This window comes from Podarcis bocagei (assembly GCF_964188305.1).
Source record: "Podarcis bocagei genome assembly, chromosome: 2".
Lineage (NCBI taxonomy): Eukaryota > Metazoa > Chordata > Lepidosauria > Squamata > Lacertidae > Podarcis > Podarcis bocagei.
This window is the reverse complement of record NC_138126.1, coordinates 39,646,168-39,663,546: the sequence shown is the minus strand read 5'-3', so window position 1 is coordinate 39,663,546 and position 17,379 is coordinate 39,646,168. Positions and strand designations below refer to the sequence as shown.

Genomic DNA, 17,379 nt, shown 5'->3' with positions numbered 1-17,379 from the left:
GCATGCGTGGTGTCACACACATGCACTGTACGTAGCGACGCCGCACATGCACTGTACATAACGGTTTGCCGCCAGCACTGCCTGAGCACCGAACAGACGGTGGTGGGATCTCTCCATCGCCACTACAGCTACAAGCAGAGGATCCCTCCACTGCCACTGCAGCCACGAGCAGAGGATCCCGCCACCGTCCATACATTGCTCGGGTGGCGGCGGCAAACCACTGTGTACAATGCATGTGTGGTGTCACACGCATGTGCTGTACATAGCGACGCCACACATGCGTCGTACGTAGCGGCGCAACGCGTGCGCAACTGGCAGTTTGCCCCGCCCCGGGTGTTGGTTAGCCTTCGTTCACCCCTGGCATCACAGACTCCCCAGCCCTATTCTAGTTTATTGTACCAACAGCATTAAGATACATTTGTGTCTGTGTGACACTGATATTTCATAAAGTGCCCCAACATAGATTAAAGGCAAATATCTTCTCTAAGGAAATGTATATCTAATAAATACAGATGAACCTTTCCTCATCAAGCTATAACCCTGCAAAGCTTTCCCCGCTCTCCTGCTCAGTCTCTTTTAGTGTAATAAGAAGTCTATTCACAGTTAAGTTTAGCAAATCCATTTAGCCAGCTAAGAACTGACCTCTGGTCATGCTGCTTTAACTGCACACAACAAAAACATCAGCTGATGATCCCCAGAACCTTCCAATACATACAGCTGGACATAGTGTGGAATAGAGCCAGCTGCCTCTCTCCCAATCTCTTAAAGCAATATGCAGCATAACTTCAAAGGTAGCTTTGTTCTCCTTTCCTATCCGTCAGAATCTTCTAACGCAATCTCACAACTCTTCATAGCTTTGTTGTAACCTACTGCATTCAGTTAACAGCACTAAGGTGTATGAAATTCCCTCATGAACGGTGAAAACATTTGGCTTCGATGGATGAATAAGGAAGGCAGTTTGTTGCAACTAAACGACGGTAGGTCTCATAGTCCTGTGACTGTCTTGTGCTAGATCATGGGCTAAAAGTTAGGGAAGGGAAAACAGCATGGATGGGCAGAAGACACGGTCATTCTTTTGAAGAAGTGGGAACCTGTAACTAAATGTTACAGTGCATCCCCAGCCTCCAACAGGAGTGTTCCTACGTAGGGCTTCAACCAGTCTGGAACAGGGAGTCTTGCAGAACATTTTAGCACATACAGATGACCTTTTTTTCTCTCCCTACCCACTTGAAACTTTCCCCTCCTGCGCAATAGGGCTGAGGATTGTGACCGAATGACAGCGCTGAAGCCAAGTTCTTTGTTTCTATATGCTGGGGGGTGGGGTGGCATAGTGCTTTTAAATTAACGCCACACATCTCCCTGGTTCTAATTGCTGACCTCAGGGTACTCTAAACTGCTATGACCACAATTCTTCCACATATAATAATATGATATAAATTTAACACATAATCTGAATGCCTTCAACCATACATGGCCAACAGCTATCCTCCAGGTTTAATTTAGGAAAGCCAGGTATCTTTGCAGTTAGAAAATTTTGTACATATTCTAGGGGCATACCCTGCAAATGTCCTGATTTCCCAGGGACAGATCCAGAATTATGAAAGCCATCCCAGCTTCTGATTTGAGTGCAGAACGTTCCTATTTCCCCTGCCAGTGCTGTTGCCACCAAGCTTGGGAGCAGGATGAGCCGGTGCTTGACCTGAGCGGTGGTGGCTGAGTGGGAGCATCCCATGGCCTCTGCTGCTGACCTCCTTCCTTGGGCGGCTCGTAGTGGCTGCTGGAGAGCAGGTGAGGAGGAGGCCAGGTTGCCTCCACTGGGGCCCAGCCCCGGGTGAGGCACTGGCTTTGAGGGGCAGGCAGAGGGTAGGGTAGCACTGGGTGGGAAGAAAGGAGGAACAGAGCAGAGCGCAAGGAGTTTTGATTTTTTTAAAAAAGGAAAATACTTTGTACATCCGCATCTAATCTTCCCCTTTGCTAATATTTATTTATTGGGGTGTTTTTTTTTCTTTTTTGTAAATCTACCAAAGAATAAAATAAATTTGGGGTTAAGGGGTTTTCTCAGAATGGTGGAAGGTGTGTGTGCTGTGTTCTATTGGTGAAGTGGTAGTGGCACTCGCCATTCTTCTGATAGGAAATGGTCTGTGGGGGAGGGGACACAGAAATGGGGGGTTGAGCATGTAAGGACAAAAGAAGTAATTATAATTTAACAGTTTTCATGTTATTCTATTTTATTAAAGCAACTAGAAAAAAATATTATGATGGGAAGATCTCACACAGGTGAAGGGAAGCAGTGGGGAGGAGGGGAGGGTTAGGTTGAATTTGGGAAATAAAATAATATATGGGACAGCAAAGGATATAATAGATTCTTATAGAATAGTAATATATTGTAACCAGAATAGAAGTTCAAAAGGGGAAGTAAATGTATTTTTAGTATTTCCATTATTGTAATAGTTATTATTTCTCATTGGTAGAATGCAATGTTAATTTAGGCTTCTTCGTTTTGCTGTCTGTATAATTTTCTTAAGCCAATAAAAAATTTAAAAATAAAAAGAAATAGGGGGTTGAGGAGGATCATCTGGGGGAAGTGAGAAATGTCCCTCTTTTCATCTGAGAAATGTTGGAGGATGTGCTGCTGTTTCTGCTCGCCAACCCCACCTATGCCTTTGTCCTTTCCCTCCACCTAACCAAACCACCCCCCTTTACACCTCAACCACCCCCTCAACATATGCCACCTTGCTGCACACACATTTGATGGAGGCAGGAGGCGCTCCCCCTCTGTTAAACAGTTTGCCTGGGCCTGCCTGCTATTCTTCATGCTGCAGTTGCCGTGGCCTCCTATTGGCCATGCATAGCTGTCAACTTACAGATTTGAAAATAAGGGACCAGCAGCCTTGAAAATAAGGGACCAGCAGCCAAAATAAGGGACCTGCAACCTCACCTGTTCCAGGCACCCCAGTCTTCCTGTCCTCCTGCAGTCTGGTCAAACTCATGCTTCGAGAACACTGTCCAACCAACTTTGCAACCAGAGGTTCAACTGAATAGAGTCTGAATCACATGCACCACAAGGCCTATGCAGCCTCAACTTAAGATGGCTCCCTGGCCTGGCTTTGCACTGCAAAGTTTGAAGCAGCACATGCAACAAAATGGCGTCCAGCATTCAAAAGCCCCCTCAGCTTGCATTAACTAGCCACACACAAGGCATGCAAGCTCCACCCCCCAGTCGTTCTTAGACTTCTTATTGGGTGAGCAACACAGCCAAGCAACACAGTTGGAGCCTCCCTCCTCCCTGGCCGGCAGGGAGGGAGAGAGAGGAACTGCTTCCTTTTAAATTTAAGGGACATCATTTAAGGGACATTTAAGGGACATCCATCAGTAAGGGACAGCAGCAGGACATGGCGCTGGAATAAGGGACTGTCCCCTCATTTGTCCCCTCAAATGAGTTCGTAGGGCAGCAGTTGAAGAAGGAGCAAAAAGGGTTTTTGTGTGTGTGTGTGTGTTTCTTGTGGCTGATTAGCTGTTTTCCCTGTGTAAAGGTCAGAGGGGGCAGGGTTTCTGTTGAGGCAGGGGATTAGCTGTGGGAGGAGCTTATCAGAGTTTGTAGGGCAGCAGTTGAAGAAGGAGCAAAAAGGGTTTTCTTGTGTGTGTGTGTTTCTTGTGGCTGATTAGCTGTTTTCCCTGTGTAAAGGTCAGAGGGGGCAGGGTTTCTGTTGAGGCAGGGGATTAGCTGTGGGAGGAGCTTATCAGAGTTCGTAGGGCAGCAGTTGAAGAAGGAGCAAAAAGGGTTTTTGTGTGTGTGTGTGTGTTTCTTGTGGCTGATTAGCTGTTTTCCCTGTGTAAAGGTCAGAGGGGGCAGGGTTTCTGTTGAGGCAGGGGATTAGCTGTGGGAGGAGCTTATCAGAGTTCGTAGGGCAGCAGTTGAAGAAGGAGCAAAAAGGGTTTTTGTGTGTGTGTGTGTGTTTCTTGTGGCTGATTAGCTGTTTTCCCTGTGTAAAGGTCAGAGGGGGCAGGGTTTCTGTTGAGGCAGGGGATTAGCTGTGGGAGGAGCTTATCAGAGTTTGTAGGGCAGCAGTTGAAGAAGGAGCAAAAAGGGTTTTCTTGTGTGTGTGTGTTTCTTGTGGCTGATTAGCTGTTTTCCCTGTGTAAAGGTCAGAGGGGGCAGGGTTTCTGTTGAGGCAGGGGATTAGCTGTGGGAGGAGCTTATCAGAGTTCGTAGGGCAGCAGTTGAAGAAGGAGCAAAAAGGGTTTTTGTGTGTGTGTGTGTGTTTCTTGTGGCTGATTAGCTGTTTTCCCTGTGTAAAGGTCAGAGGGGGCAGGGTTTCTGTTGAGGCAGGGGATTAGCTGTGGGAGGAGCTTATCAGAGTTTGTAGGGCAGCAGTTGAAGAAGGAGCAAAAAGGGTTTTCTTGTGTGTGTGTGTTTCTTGTGGCTGATTAGCTCTTTTCCCTGTGTAAAGGTCAGAGGGGGCAGGGTTTCTGTTGAGGCAGGGGATTAGCTGTGGGAGGAGGTTATCAGAGTTTGTAGGGCAGCAGTTGAAGAAGGAGCAAAAAGGGTTTTCTTGTGTGTGTGTGTTTCTTGTGGCTGATTAGCTCTTTTCCCTGTGTAAAGGTCAGAGGGGGCAGGGTTTCTGTTGAGGCAGGGGATTAGCTGTGGGAGGAGCTTATCAGAGTTCGTAGGGCAGCAGTTGAAGAAGGAGCAAAAAGGGTTTTCTTCTGTGTGTGTGTTTCTTGTGGCTGATTAGCTCTTTTCCCTGTGTAAAGGTCAGAGGGGGCAGGGTTTCTGTTGAGGCAGGGGATTAGCTGTGGGAGGAGCTTATCAGAGTTTGTAGGGCAGCGGCGCGCGCCTAGCGGCGCGTGCAGTTACATCCATCTTTTAGATTTAGGGGAGCTAGTCTCAAACGTTTGTTGGGGGAGACCTTGGTTTTTTTTTTGTGGGCGAAGTTATTTGTCCTGTCTTCAAGCTTTTTATGATGGAGGACCTCTGTAGCCACCCCCAACAACACGATCTCAAGATGGAAGGGGAGGGAACAGCTGCAGTCGCCTGCGATTCCTGCGCAATGTTTGCCATCTTGCCAAAGGTTGCAGGCAGCTTCACCTGCAGCAATTGCATGTTGATTGCCCTTTTAAAAGACAAAGTCCAGCAACTGGAGGAACGTGTAGCTACGCTCCAAAGAATTAGAGAGCTGGAGCTCTTCTTGGAAGCAACAGAGCACACCGTCCCCACCAAGGAGGAGACAGGGGACTCCCCTGAGAAGGAGGCTAGTTCATCAACACAGGAGCCAGATATATGGAGAAACGTGACTCAAAGAAGTAGGAGGCCCAGGGTTCACTCTGATTGTTTAGAAATACACAATCGCTTTGAGGTCCTTTCCCCTAGCATGGAAGACGAAGAGCAGACTCCATTTGAGGATCTCTCCCTCATTACAGTCGATCAGGTATATGAAGACGAGCAGCAAAGTCAGTCCTCAGGGAATGTGCAGGCGACCTTGGAACGGACAGCTCACGGAAGAACCCCGACCAAACCCAAGAGGAGGCGTGTAGTGGTGATAGGGGATTCCCTACTGAGGGGAACAGAAGCAGTGATCTGTGGGCCTGACAAGATGTCTCGGGAAGTGTGCTGTCTCCCCGGGGCTAAGATCCAAGATGTAACTGAACGACTGCAAGGAATCATAAAACCCACTGACAAATACCCCTTCCTCTTGGTTCATGTGGGAACCAATGACACTGCAAGCAATAGCCTCCAGAAGATCAAAAGAGACTACGAGGCTCTCGGCAGGAAATTGAAGCAACTAAATGCACAAATTGTCATCTCGTCTGTCCTCCCAGTTGAACGACGTGGCCCAGGGAGAGAGGGGAAAATAGTGGAAGTGAACAGCTGGCTTCGCAAATGGTGTAAACAGGAACGGTTTGGATTCTTAGATCACGGACTGCAGTTTCTTGAAGATGGACTTCTGGCAAGTGATGGGCTGCACCTCACAACGGTTGGGAGGAATGTTTTTGCCAAAAATCTCAGAAACCTCATCAGGAGGGCTTTAAACTGACTAATGTGGGGGAGGGAGACAGTGCTCCTGAAGGTAGGAGTCTATCAATTAATGAAGATGATCATCCAAATGTCATAGACCAAATGGAGCAAACAGCACGCGGACCTAGTGGTGGGAGGAAAAAATCCTTAAATAAGAGACACGGGGGAATGATTAATGGACTTCAATGTCTGTACACTAATGCGCAAAGCATGGGAAATAAACAAGATGAGCTTGAGCTCTTGGTACAGCAAACTAAATATGACATAATAGGCATCACTGAAACCTGGTGGGATAAGTCCCACGATTGGAATGTAATAATGGGGGGATACAATCTATTTCAGAGAAACAGACCAGACAAGAAAGGAGGAGGAGTGGTGTTATATGTCAGGGATGTGTATACCTGTGAAGAGATCCAAGATTTAGAACCTCAAAGCCAATGTGAGAGCATTTGGGTCAAAATTAAGGGAGAGAAGAATAACAGAGACCTCATTGTGGGAGTTTACTATAGATCCCCAAGCCAAACGGAGGACATAGATGATGCCTTCCTGGAACAGATGGCCAAGCATGCAAAAGGAAGGGAGATAGTAGTAATGGGGGACTTCAATTACCCGGATATTTGTTGGACGTCAAACTCAGCCAAGAGCATAAGGTCAAACAGATTCCTCACTGGCCTTGCAGACAACTTCATTGTCCAGAAAGTGGGAGAAGCAACAAGAGGAACAGCCATTTTAGATCTGGTCCTAACCAATGTTGATGATCTGGTTAGTGGGGTAGAAGTGGAAGGATCATTAGGCGCGAGTGATCATGCTCTTCTGAAGTTTACTATACAGCGGAAAGGAGCAGCCAAGCATACTAGGACTCAATTTCTTGACTTTAAGAAAGCCGACTTCATAAAACTTAGGGAAGTGCTGGGTGAGATCCCATGGACAGCAATACTAAAAGGAAAGGGAGTTCATGATGGCTGGGAGTTTGTTAAGAGGGAGATAGTAAAAGCACAACGTCAGGCAATACCAATGAGACGGAAACATGGAAGGTGCCTAAAGAAGCCAGGGTGGCTATCTAAAGAACTTTCAACTGAATTAAGATTAAAAAAGGATGTGTACAAAAAATGGAAAAGGGGGGAAACCACCAAAGAGGAATTCAAACAAATAGCCAGCACGTGTAGACACAAAGTCAGAAAAGCTAAAGCACAGAATGAACTCAGGCTTGCTAGAGAGGTTAAAAGCAACAAAAAAGGCTTTTATGGGTATGTTCGTAGCAAAAGGAAGAACAAAGAAACAGTGGGGTCACTCAGAGGAGAAGATGGTGAAATGCAAACAGGGGACACAGAAAGGGCCGAACTCCTCAATGCCTTCTTTGCCTCAGTCTTCTCCGATAAAGAAAACAATGCCCGACCTGAAGAATTTGGAGCAAATGATTCAGCAAAGGAAACACAGCCCAGAATAACTAAGGAGACAGTACAAGAACATTTGGCTAGTTTAGATGTATTCAAGTCTCCAGGGCCAGATGAACTGCATCCAAGAGTATTAAAAGAACTGGCAGATGTGATCTCAGAACCACTGGCAGTCATCTTCGAGAAATCCTGGAGAGCAGGCGAAGTCCCGGCAGACTGGAGGAGGGCCAATGTTGTCCCTATTTTCAAAAAGGGGAAAAGAGAGGACCCAAATAATTACCGCCCAGTCAGTCTGACATCAATAGCAGGGAAGATTCTGGAGCAGATCATTAAGCAAACAGTCTGTGAGCACCTAGAAAGGAATGCTGTGATCACCAATAGTCAGCATGGATTTCTGAAAAATAAGTCATGTCAGACTAACCTGATCTCATTTTTTGACAGAATTACAAGCCTGGTAGATGAAGGGAACTCAGTGGATATAGCCTACCTTGATTTCAGTAAGGCATTTGACAAGGTGCCCCATGATATTCTTGTAAAGAAGCTGGTAAAATGCGGTCTTGACTCTGCTACCACTCAGTGGATTTGTAACTGGCTGACTGACCGAACCCAAAGGGTGCTCATCAATGGTTCCTCTTCATCCTGGAGAAGAGTGACTAGTGGGGTGCCACAGGGTTCTGTCTTGGGCCCGGTCTTATTTAACATCTTTATCAACGACTTGGATGATGGACTCAAGGGCATCCTGATCAAATTTGCAGATGACACCAAACTGGGAGGGGTGGCAAACACCCCAGAGGACAGGATCACACTTCAAAACGACCTTGACAGATTAGAGAACTGGGCAAAAACAAACAAAATGAATTTTAACAGGGAGAAATGTAAAGTATTGCACTTGGGCAAAAAAAATGAGAGGCACAAATACAAGATGGGTGACACCTGGCTTGAGAGCAGTACATGTGAAAAGGATCTAGGAGTCTTGGTTGACCACAAACTTGACATGAGCCAACAGTGTGACGCGGCAGCTAAAAAAGCCAATGCAATTCTGGGCTGCATCAATAGGAGTATAGCATCTAGATCAAGGGAAGTAATAGTGCCACTGTATTCTGCTCTGGTCAGACCACACCTGGAGTACTGTGTCCAGTTCTGGGCACCACAATTCAAGAAGGACACTGACAAACTGGAACGTGTCCAGAGGAGGGCAACCAAAATGGTCAAAGGCCTGGAAACGATGCCTTATGAGGAACGGCTAAGGGAGCTGGGCATGTTTAGCCTGGAGAAGAGGAGGTTAAGGGGTGATATGATAGCCATGTTCAAATATATAAAAGGATGTCACATAGAGGAGGGAGAAAGGTTGTTTTCTGCTGCTCCAGAGAAGCGGACACGGAGCAATGGATCCAAACTACAAGAAAGAAGATTCCACCTAAACATTAGGAAGAACTTCCTGACAGTAAGAGCTGTTCGACAGTGGAATTTGCTGCCAAGGAGTGTGGTGGAGTCTCCTACTTTGGAGGTCTTTAAGCAGAGGCTTGACAACCACATGTCAGGAGTGCTCTGATGGTGTTTCCTGCTTGGCAGGGGGTTGGACTCGATGGCCCTTGTGGTCTCTTCCAACTCTATGATTCTATGATTCTATGATTCTATGATTCTAAGGGACACTTGACAGCTAAGTGGCCATGCAAATGGCAGAATGTGATGACACCTACATTTTTATGTATATAGCAAGACATACACACATGCATATGTAAATACAGCAAATCAAATTGGTTTAGGCTACAATCCTATACTGCTTATCTAGGAGCAAGCCCCAGTGAACTCAATGGGATTTGCTTCTGAGTTGACATGCATAGGATTATTCTTTAAATCTGCTATATTTAAACAGCATGGAGAAGAAGGGGAAAACTTCTGATTCTTAAGAATGGAAGTCTAATTTTAGCCAGGTCCATTGTGAGGTAAGTGTGTGCATGACTCAGAAATGATTGTGTGATGTTACATAACCCACTGTATGTGTTGTATTTCTTAAGCACACACTGCTAGAAAGGAAGATGGTGTTTTTGCATCCTCTTCCTTGCCCATAAGTATGCTGGAACGTTCATTTCAAGAAAGACCCTTTATGCCATTCAAAATGTATTAAAAGAAAAAAATAATTAAAAATAGCAGTGGGTTAGTTATGTAATGTGATTAATTGCAGTAGTAGGGTGGAAAAAACCACCATAGGCCTTAAACATTCACATGCAAAGTCATGTGTAGGAGTGAGAGAAGAGGTTGAAATGCACAAATTATCTGTTTCATTACATACATTTCACGGGACATTGATTTATTCCTTGTATAATTTAATCAGCATATGGAGAAAATAGATAAGTCTATGTGATGCTAAAGCAAGCAGGAGAAACTAGTTCAAGACACAGAAGCAAATAAAATCCATGGAACTTTGAAACTCAAGGCACTTTCTAAATGTTATAAAGTCCCTTTGCAGATGTCAGTAGCAAAATAACCTGCCTGCTCATCTTGTGCATCCTGTGGTATTTGCATGCCTTACCCTGAAAAAGAAATGTGCATTTTTTTGTCTACTGAGCCCACATTTCTATAGAAATGGAAGGCTTGATGTAATAACCTCTTAGAACATTTACAATCCAAGTAACAGAAATTCCGGGATTTTTCTTTGCAAATGTGTTTATCAAAGAAGAACTAAAGACACTCAGTGGAACTTTGTCTACTCAGAAATCTTATTTAATCCAATGGAAGTTTATTCCCAGGTAAATGGGGGATTGTTGCGCCAGTCTACATTGTTTCCTCTGTCATTGGTTGCCACAAAACAGTGAGTATTGATAAAAGACCAGCGCTGAAGGTGCGGAATGTCTAACAGCGCTGTGCCCAATTTTGTTATCCAGCAGTCTTGCAGAAGAATGTTACATCCTGGAAGCTTTACCAGGGCACATGGCAATGATAGCTTTTATCAATACGTCAATACTTCTGACAGTGCTTCTTGTCACTATGACATCCTTGCATGACTTGTGGTGTGAGTGCTGTGCCACAACTCATTATTATTATTATTTTGTTCTGTAGTTGTAACTAGCCATACCATAAACCATTACTTGCCAAGCACTAGCTGCTAGAATCAGACCATAAAAAAGGTGCAGCAAAGTGTGTCAAGCTCAAGGGTAAATTTATAGAGATATCATTAAAGCTTCCCCTCAGCTACTTCTCTACAGAGCAGTTGCAGTTTCATAAATAATAGCGGTCTAATGAGACTTTGGTGAGATTTTTTCTTCCAATATTTTTCTAGTCTATGCTCAGCAAGGGTTATAGTTTAATTAAAGGATGTCAGAAGAAAAGGAAGCTGCCCCTGAGATAATCACTGCCTGTTGTTAGATAAGTACTGAGGTGAAGACAAGCAAAAAGGGCTATCATGAAAACGATAAATTATGGAGGAGAGGGGATGGCTGATGGTTCAAAAATACAACTGACTTTTTTCCCTTTTAATTTATAAAGGATGCACCAGCACGGCTCTCTGAGTTGCCCTGTGCAGATGGTCTCCAAGTGGGAACGATCAGCTCCATGCTGCTCTTGGGAAGGATGTTTACCTTTCAAACAAATGCCTCTAACACTCATTTCAGCATTGATGAATCTGATACTCTTGCACAAGCTTTAAATACTGATATTCTTTCCTTGTGGTATGACTTTTAATATTCTGATCAAGGTCTTAAAATGTTGTAAATTACCAAATGAGTCCATGTACATTTAATTATGAAAGGTCAACCAGTAACTAAATTTGCATGTGACATCTATTTGCATGCTAAATCTCGAATACAAAATTTAGGGTTTCAGAATTTTAATGACCATAAGTGTTCAAGTAAAAGGGAAGATAGAAGTGAAATAAAAATGTATGCAACACTGATAGCATCTTTATTATTCCTCCTCTGAGTTAAGCCTGTACACAAATTACCAAATCTCTCTCTCTTTACTGAAGCACTGTCAAGACATTTGAGTTATAATTAAGCAGATATAGGATAAGGTTAATTCAAAATACCATCTATATTTAGTGGACAATTTATTTTATTGGTTTCAGGGATGCCAACACACAAAAAGGACTCTAAATAAGTGCAGTTTCACAGCTTTGGTGTCTGAACTACCAACTCCAAGCCTAGCCTACCCCACAGAACCGTAGTGAAGATTAAAAGGGGAGAGGAGAAGACACTGTACACAGCCTCTGGGGGGGAAAATGAGACACAAATCAACAACAACAACCAGCCATCTAACCACGTGCAGTCCCCTTCCCATTTTGCCAATCTTGATAAACAAAAAAGTAGCATTGTGTTAAAGTACAGTCTATATGAATTTTTAACTTGTTACAACTATAAAGTGTTTGATGCTTTTATGGTTGTATTTGCTGAGTCATTTTTTATTTTTGTTTTATACTTCCTGTATAACAATAACTATAAATAACAGCCCAGTGATGACAATCAGGTCAGTGGTGGCTGTGTGTGAGACATGAAAAATGGTGGTGGTGGCAACTTTCAAAGTCACAATTTCTTTTCTGTAGGAAGGAGGCCTCATTTACTTCTGAGTAAAACAATTGCCAGCCAATTGTTTTTTATACTGTAAAGGCAGCACAGTTGGGGAATAAATGAAATAATGTGTACATGGAGGACTCTCATCTGTCCAGTGTCAAGCTAGGAGCAAAACAAACAGTTTCTCCTATTTTTTCTGCTGCTCTAGAGGCCCCCCCTCCAGATGCTTTGATGCCTGATGATGCTTTGGAAAGTTGCCTCCACATTTTGCTTCCTAACTTTCTTTGTACTGCCAATTTATTTACTTTCTTTTAAAAGGAAAGCTAAGAGCCTGGGCCCCAATCAATATGTACCCGCTGAACAAGGCTTGTGAGCAGCCCTGATTTGTTATATTATTAGCTGCCCTGTTAGGTCAAGTTAGGTTAGGTCAAGTTAGAAATCTAAGCTAGTGTGCAATAAAATCTTGGCAATGTTTCTGTGGACTCTGTCATACGGGTGGGGCAGTTTGTCCTAATTTTCCTAGTGTTGTATGGATTCATGAGCAAATACATTAATAAGTGTTGGTTATAGTTAGTTACAGTGCTTTTTTGCTAAAAAATGTTTAGGGGTACTCATATTAAAATACTGCCCCTCAATGAGGCCAAACTTAGATTCACAAAATGTTTAGGGGTATGCGTACCCCTGTGTCCCCCCAGAAAAAGCACTGGTTAGTTACAAGGCTCGCTGCTATTTCAGTTTCCTCTCAGTCATTCCTACTTCTTTCCTCAGTTAATTTCCATCTTACCAAGAAAACTTGACTAGGCAGGAAGTATATTATATAAACTGAGATGTGATCAGAAACATTGACACCAGTGATCCTGCAAAATATACATTGAAATTTATTGGTAGTTTAGACTAACAGTGAATTTCTCTTAATCTTACCTCACAAAATATTAATTTCCAATAGAACATCCTGGTTCAGTAGTCTGTGACTTAAGTATAATACTTCAAATATTTTCTGGCTCCTCTTAGCTGAAACACCAAATATACTTTTTCCTTAGTGCACTGAACAAATTATCTTTAGAATATACTGCTGCCAGGGCAACACTCAATGCAAATCTAGTGCTACATATCTTTGGTTGCAATTGTAGTCACCAGCACAAAATGATAAAATAATGAGCACTGTATGTTTTTCCTCCCCCAATAACCTTTTCCCAAAGGGGACAGGCTCCAAGCTGAAAGACCGAGTGCTTTATCGTGAGGGAGCCAGATTACTGCTGAGAAAAACAGTGTGAGGTGACTATAAATAACACACGTTTTGCAGCCAGCCAGAGCCACATTGTGGCTATTAATCTTTCTGTCAAACGGCCATCATTTGCCACCATGAAATTCAGACTATGTCTCCAATTACCCCCCTCCCATGGAGGAGTTGTCCCCCAGAGGGTTTGACATAAATATCTACTGGCAGGAGTGGGGGAGGGATCACTGCCGACAAAGAGATGTATGCTTTTTCACATTTCTTTTTTCTGTGTCCTAATATTTTTTTAAACACACACCCCAATCAGTTAAGTAAAGGAAGCATTACTTGGCTTACTATGAGATACAGTCTGACAGTGCATCAGTTTGCAGGTATATGGGTCGAGATGCACGTGCGTTGTATGTGTCTTTGTCACATGGACATTCATCATTGCCTCAGGAACCTAAGAGTGGCCTTGCTGCATCAGACCAGATATGCCTCTAATCTACTTTCTATTTCCAACAGTAGCCAGCAGCGGCGTAGCGTGAGTTGTCAGCACCCGGGGCAACGCAAGTAATTTGCGCCCCCTAACCCGGGGCAAGGCAAGTAATTTGCCCCCCCCCAACCCCTAATCTGCGAATTGCCGCTGGCGCTGCCGCGCAAACAACGCTGCTTGCCCGGAGGAGGATGGAGGCAGAAGCAGCCGCCGCCTGTGGCTGGGCCGAGGGGATGGCGGCGGCGGCAGGGTGCAGAGGCTGCCCGTGCCCGGCCAGGCGTCGGTGGCGGCGTCGGCGCTGCTGCAGCGGCTGCTCCTCCTGCGAGCAGTGAGCGGAGCGCAGCCACAGCGACGGCGGGGGGTGCGCGCGCTAGGGCGCAAGGCTGGCGGTGGCGGCGGGGAGCCCGGCGGAGGAAGGAACTTGTCCCTTCCCTCTGGACTCGCGCCCCCCCAGATGTTGCGCCCGGTGCGGTCGGCACCCCTGGCACCCCCCACGCTACGCCACTGGTAGCCAGCCAGATGCCCTTAGCCAGGCATAGGCAAACTCGGCCCTCCAGATGTTTTGGGACTACAACTCCCATGATCCCTAGCTAACAGGACCAGTGGACAGGGATGATGGGAATTGTAGTCCCAAAACATCTGGAGGGCCGAATTTGCCTATGCCTGCCCTTAGTTATTAGCAAGGAGTTAAATTTGTCCGGTGGTGGGAAAAGGAGGACAGGGCTCTTGCATTTTCAACAGTTGCACAAAATATGGGTTTTCAGCAAGTGTTGCTTGTGTGAGAGGGATCAGGGAAAGGCCATGGTCTTCATGCTCTGCTTTTGCCAAGAGGCCAGATTCAAAAGAGGATGTTGCTCCTGTACCACAGGTGTCGGGAAGAATTTCAGCAGGAGCAGTCGGCACATCCCTTGCATTCTGGAGTTGAGATGTGTATATCCAAACTTCAGATTCCATATGTTCTTATATACCAACAAAATTAATCAAGGAGGAAGTGCAGACTTTCGAAACGCATTCTGAGAAGATTCAACGCATCCTTGTTTAGGCTGCTAGAACCTTCTTCCGGAACACATCAGAAGTCATGTTTTATTATGACTTTTGTTTGTCTGCTTGTTTAATTGGCTCAGACTGTTGTAAACTGCATGATCTTGTTCCTTCAGCTTGTAAGCCACCTTCTGGGCTGCAATACAGAAAGGCGGTATACCGTACAAATTGAAAGTGAAATGAACGCAGCGTCGCACCTGTCATTGCTATTATTCATAATAATGATAACGATTTAAAGAAAGGTTTGCTTTGACATCCCTACTACACATTGTAACATATGCGAGGCACGGGTTGAAATTCTGCGACCGGGGGGGCAGATCCGTCCCGACCCTTAACGTGTGGTAAACGTCTTTATATATTTTTTATTGCCAACAGGAGACAAGGCGCAGAAACACAGATAACGAGCGGCCGGTGGGCGAGGGAGAAGGGAGCGCGGCTTCTCATTGGCTCCGAGTGCCTCGCAGGAGTCCTCGGGCCAGCAGCCCCTCCCTTAACCGTCCCTCCCGTGCGCTCTCCTCCTCCCTGCGGCCGTTGGTGCCGCCCGCCAGCGTGTGGAGCCGCGTGAGGGGGGCGGGGCCGCAGCGGGCGAGCCCACGAGGAGGAGAACGTGCTCGGGGCGTGCCCAGGGCGCGCTTCCCCCCTCCCTCTTGGCCTAGCTGGCCTCAGCCAGCCTAGCCTAGCAACGGCCTCGAGGGCTGAGGCGGTTGCATGACCGCCTCGTGCTTCCTCCTAAACCCCCGTCCAGGTCCCGCCCTCACTCGGGTGCACTCTCTGTGTGTGTTGTATGTGGCCGCGGTCGAAGCTCTTCTGCTCACGGGGCAAGGCGGGGTACTTGTGGGGCTGACGCGGACTCCCAATAAGGGCGCGGGGAAGGAGAGGCTGCCTCGGCGGCTGCTTTCGCCTTTCCTTTAACGGCCAAAGCTGCACGTTAGGACGGTGCGGAAAACCCGCGTGGGGTTCCTCACTGTGTAAAGTCTGTGCTTGCGCGCGCCTGACAAATCTGCCCCATGGCCTTTCCCTCGTCAAAATTATCTTCCCACCTCCAGTCGCCGTTGTTGTGTTCCCTGGCTGAGGGGGAAAACGAAGGCACCTCGTTCTTTTTTCTTTCCTTCTTCCATCCCCTCGCCGACAGAAACCGGGGCAGGAAAACGCTCCATGAAAACGATGTGCCAAATTGGGGGGGGGGGAGAGGAACTGCGCACCGGCGGCATTTTAAGCTGCTTCCAACCCCCACCCCCGGTAGGTCCATTTTTCCTGTACTGTATTGCAAGGAAGCACTGGTCCCTGTTTGTGTTTTGCAGACGCTTCTCTGAATTCATTCGTTTTACAAACGTGGTTGTGTCAGAACGCCCTCTTGCCACGCTGGCCCTTTGCGCCGTCTCGCTTGAAGGTTGTTGCTCCACGTTTCCCCCTCCGTATTTCTGCGGGTGCCTTATTGACCTGACTTCCCTCCCATGCGTGTCTGGCTGCCGGGCCTGTCTGTGTCTCCCCGGGTTTGGCGCACCCTGTGGCGGTTCTTTCCAGAGCCCTTTCCCTTTTTCTTTCCCAGGGTTTCCAACTCCCTTTTCGCCCACAGCGGAATTGGCGCTGTCTCGCATGTCATCCTTTCCAGACCGCGCAGGGAATTTTCCAAGCCTGTACTTCCTTTCCTTTCCTTTTTTTTTTTAGGGGGGCAGTGCTATTTTTACCGGAAGATAGGTGCGGGAACTCACCATGAACACCTCCCTTGTTCTATAATGGCAGCATGAAAAATAACAGCATGGGGGTGGGACCCAGCTTATGCAAAGAAGTCAACTGCAACTCTTATCTGGACAGAGATAGCCTTGCAACAGTTATTGTCGTGCATGGAATGCACCTTTTGAAAATGGTCTGTAAACTTCAGCTTGTGCAAAAAACACTTAGTGATATGATCACATCATGCTGGTACTTTGCTATTAGCACTGGCTTCCAGTTTATTGTTGGGACCAATTCAAAGTGGTGTTTTTTTTAACCTAGTACAGGTACCAGGTTACCTGAAGGATTACATATCCTTCCACATACACCTACTTCAACTCCCAAATCTTAACAGAATGCCTCTGCCAAGCGAAGTGTGCTGCGTAGCTTGTAGAACCCAGCAGTCATGGAATGCACTTCCTGGAGAGGCTTGAACATATGCTCTGGATTTTGTGTTTGTTTGTTTGTGTCCTTGAATATATTTTCTCAGGCCTTTTAATTTTTTATGGCTCCATGAGATTTTGGGATAAGAGATTTTGTTAAAAAGGTTTGTAGTCAACCAATCTTTACTCAGAGTAGACCCATTGAAATGTATGGCCATGGCTAATGGCCCGTCCTTTTATTGTCAGCCACCTGGAGAAAAAATTGTTATTGTCATTTTTGTATTGTATTGGATGACAATACAAATACAGCAAATAAGCAACTATTATGCAGAACAATACTCTCTAAACATATAGGTTCCATTTGGCTATCATGGTAAGCCTTGCTCTCTCTTCATTTCTTTAATCCTATTTAAAGTAATGTGCGCCTGCAGCTATCACCTGTTGCTTTTGTCTGCTAGTCAAATTTTATTAGATACGGTAACTTTTAGTGGAGTAAGTCTGTTGCGGCGAGTTCTAGTGTTAAGGGTTATAGAGAAAGTGTATCTTCCTCTACACCATGCATCATTTTATTGTGTTCCTTTGCCCTTAGTAATTTTAAAAACACATAAACTAACC

The 17,379-nt window shown here is 45.7% G+C and overlaps 1 protein-coding gene and 2 long non-coding RNA genes across 13 annotated transcripts in view; 1 reads left to right on the top strand and 2 right to left on the bottom strand.

Moving 5' to 3' along the window:
* Positions 1 to 2,210: 2,210 nt before the first annotated feature.
* Positions 2,211 to 9,278, bottom strand: LOC308581759. The gene is made up of 2 exons (XR_014005257.1): positions 9,069 to 9,278; positions 2,211 to 2,832 (listed from the first exon to the last, which is right to left on the bottom strand). It is a non-coding gene; the product is annotated as an uncharacterized lncRNA (long non-coding RNA).
* A 534-nt stretch (positions 9,279 to 9,812) lies between these two features.
* LOC308581711 lies at positions 9,813 to 15,066 on the bottom strand. The gene is made up of 3 exons (XR_014005203.1): positions 14,931 to 15,066; positions 12,837 to 12,926; positions 9,813 to 9,944 (listed from the first exon to the last, which is right to left on the bottom strand). It is a non-coding gene; the product is annotated as an uncharacterized lncRNA (long non-coding RNA).
* Positions 15,067 to 15,089: 23 nt separating this feature from the next.
* The window catches only part of LOC308581646 (uncharacterized protein), a 136,120-nt gene continuing 133,830 nt past the window's right edge, over positions 15,090 to 17,379 (top strand). For 10 of the 11 annotated variants that reach the window (XR_014005135.1, XR_014005136.1, XR_014005137.1 and 7 more), the window contains exon 1: positions 15,611 to 15,907. Coding sequence is in view for 7 of the 11 variants with exons in the window: in XM_081184363.1 (XP_081040489.1) it covers positions 15,676 to 15,907 (232 nt within the window). In the remaining 4 variants the exon portion in view is untranslated. Of the gene's footprint in view, positions 15,431 to 15,610; positions 15,908 to 17,379 lie in introns of those variants that run through there. The other variant, XM_081184362.1, reaches the window with a different exon arrangement.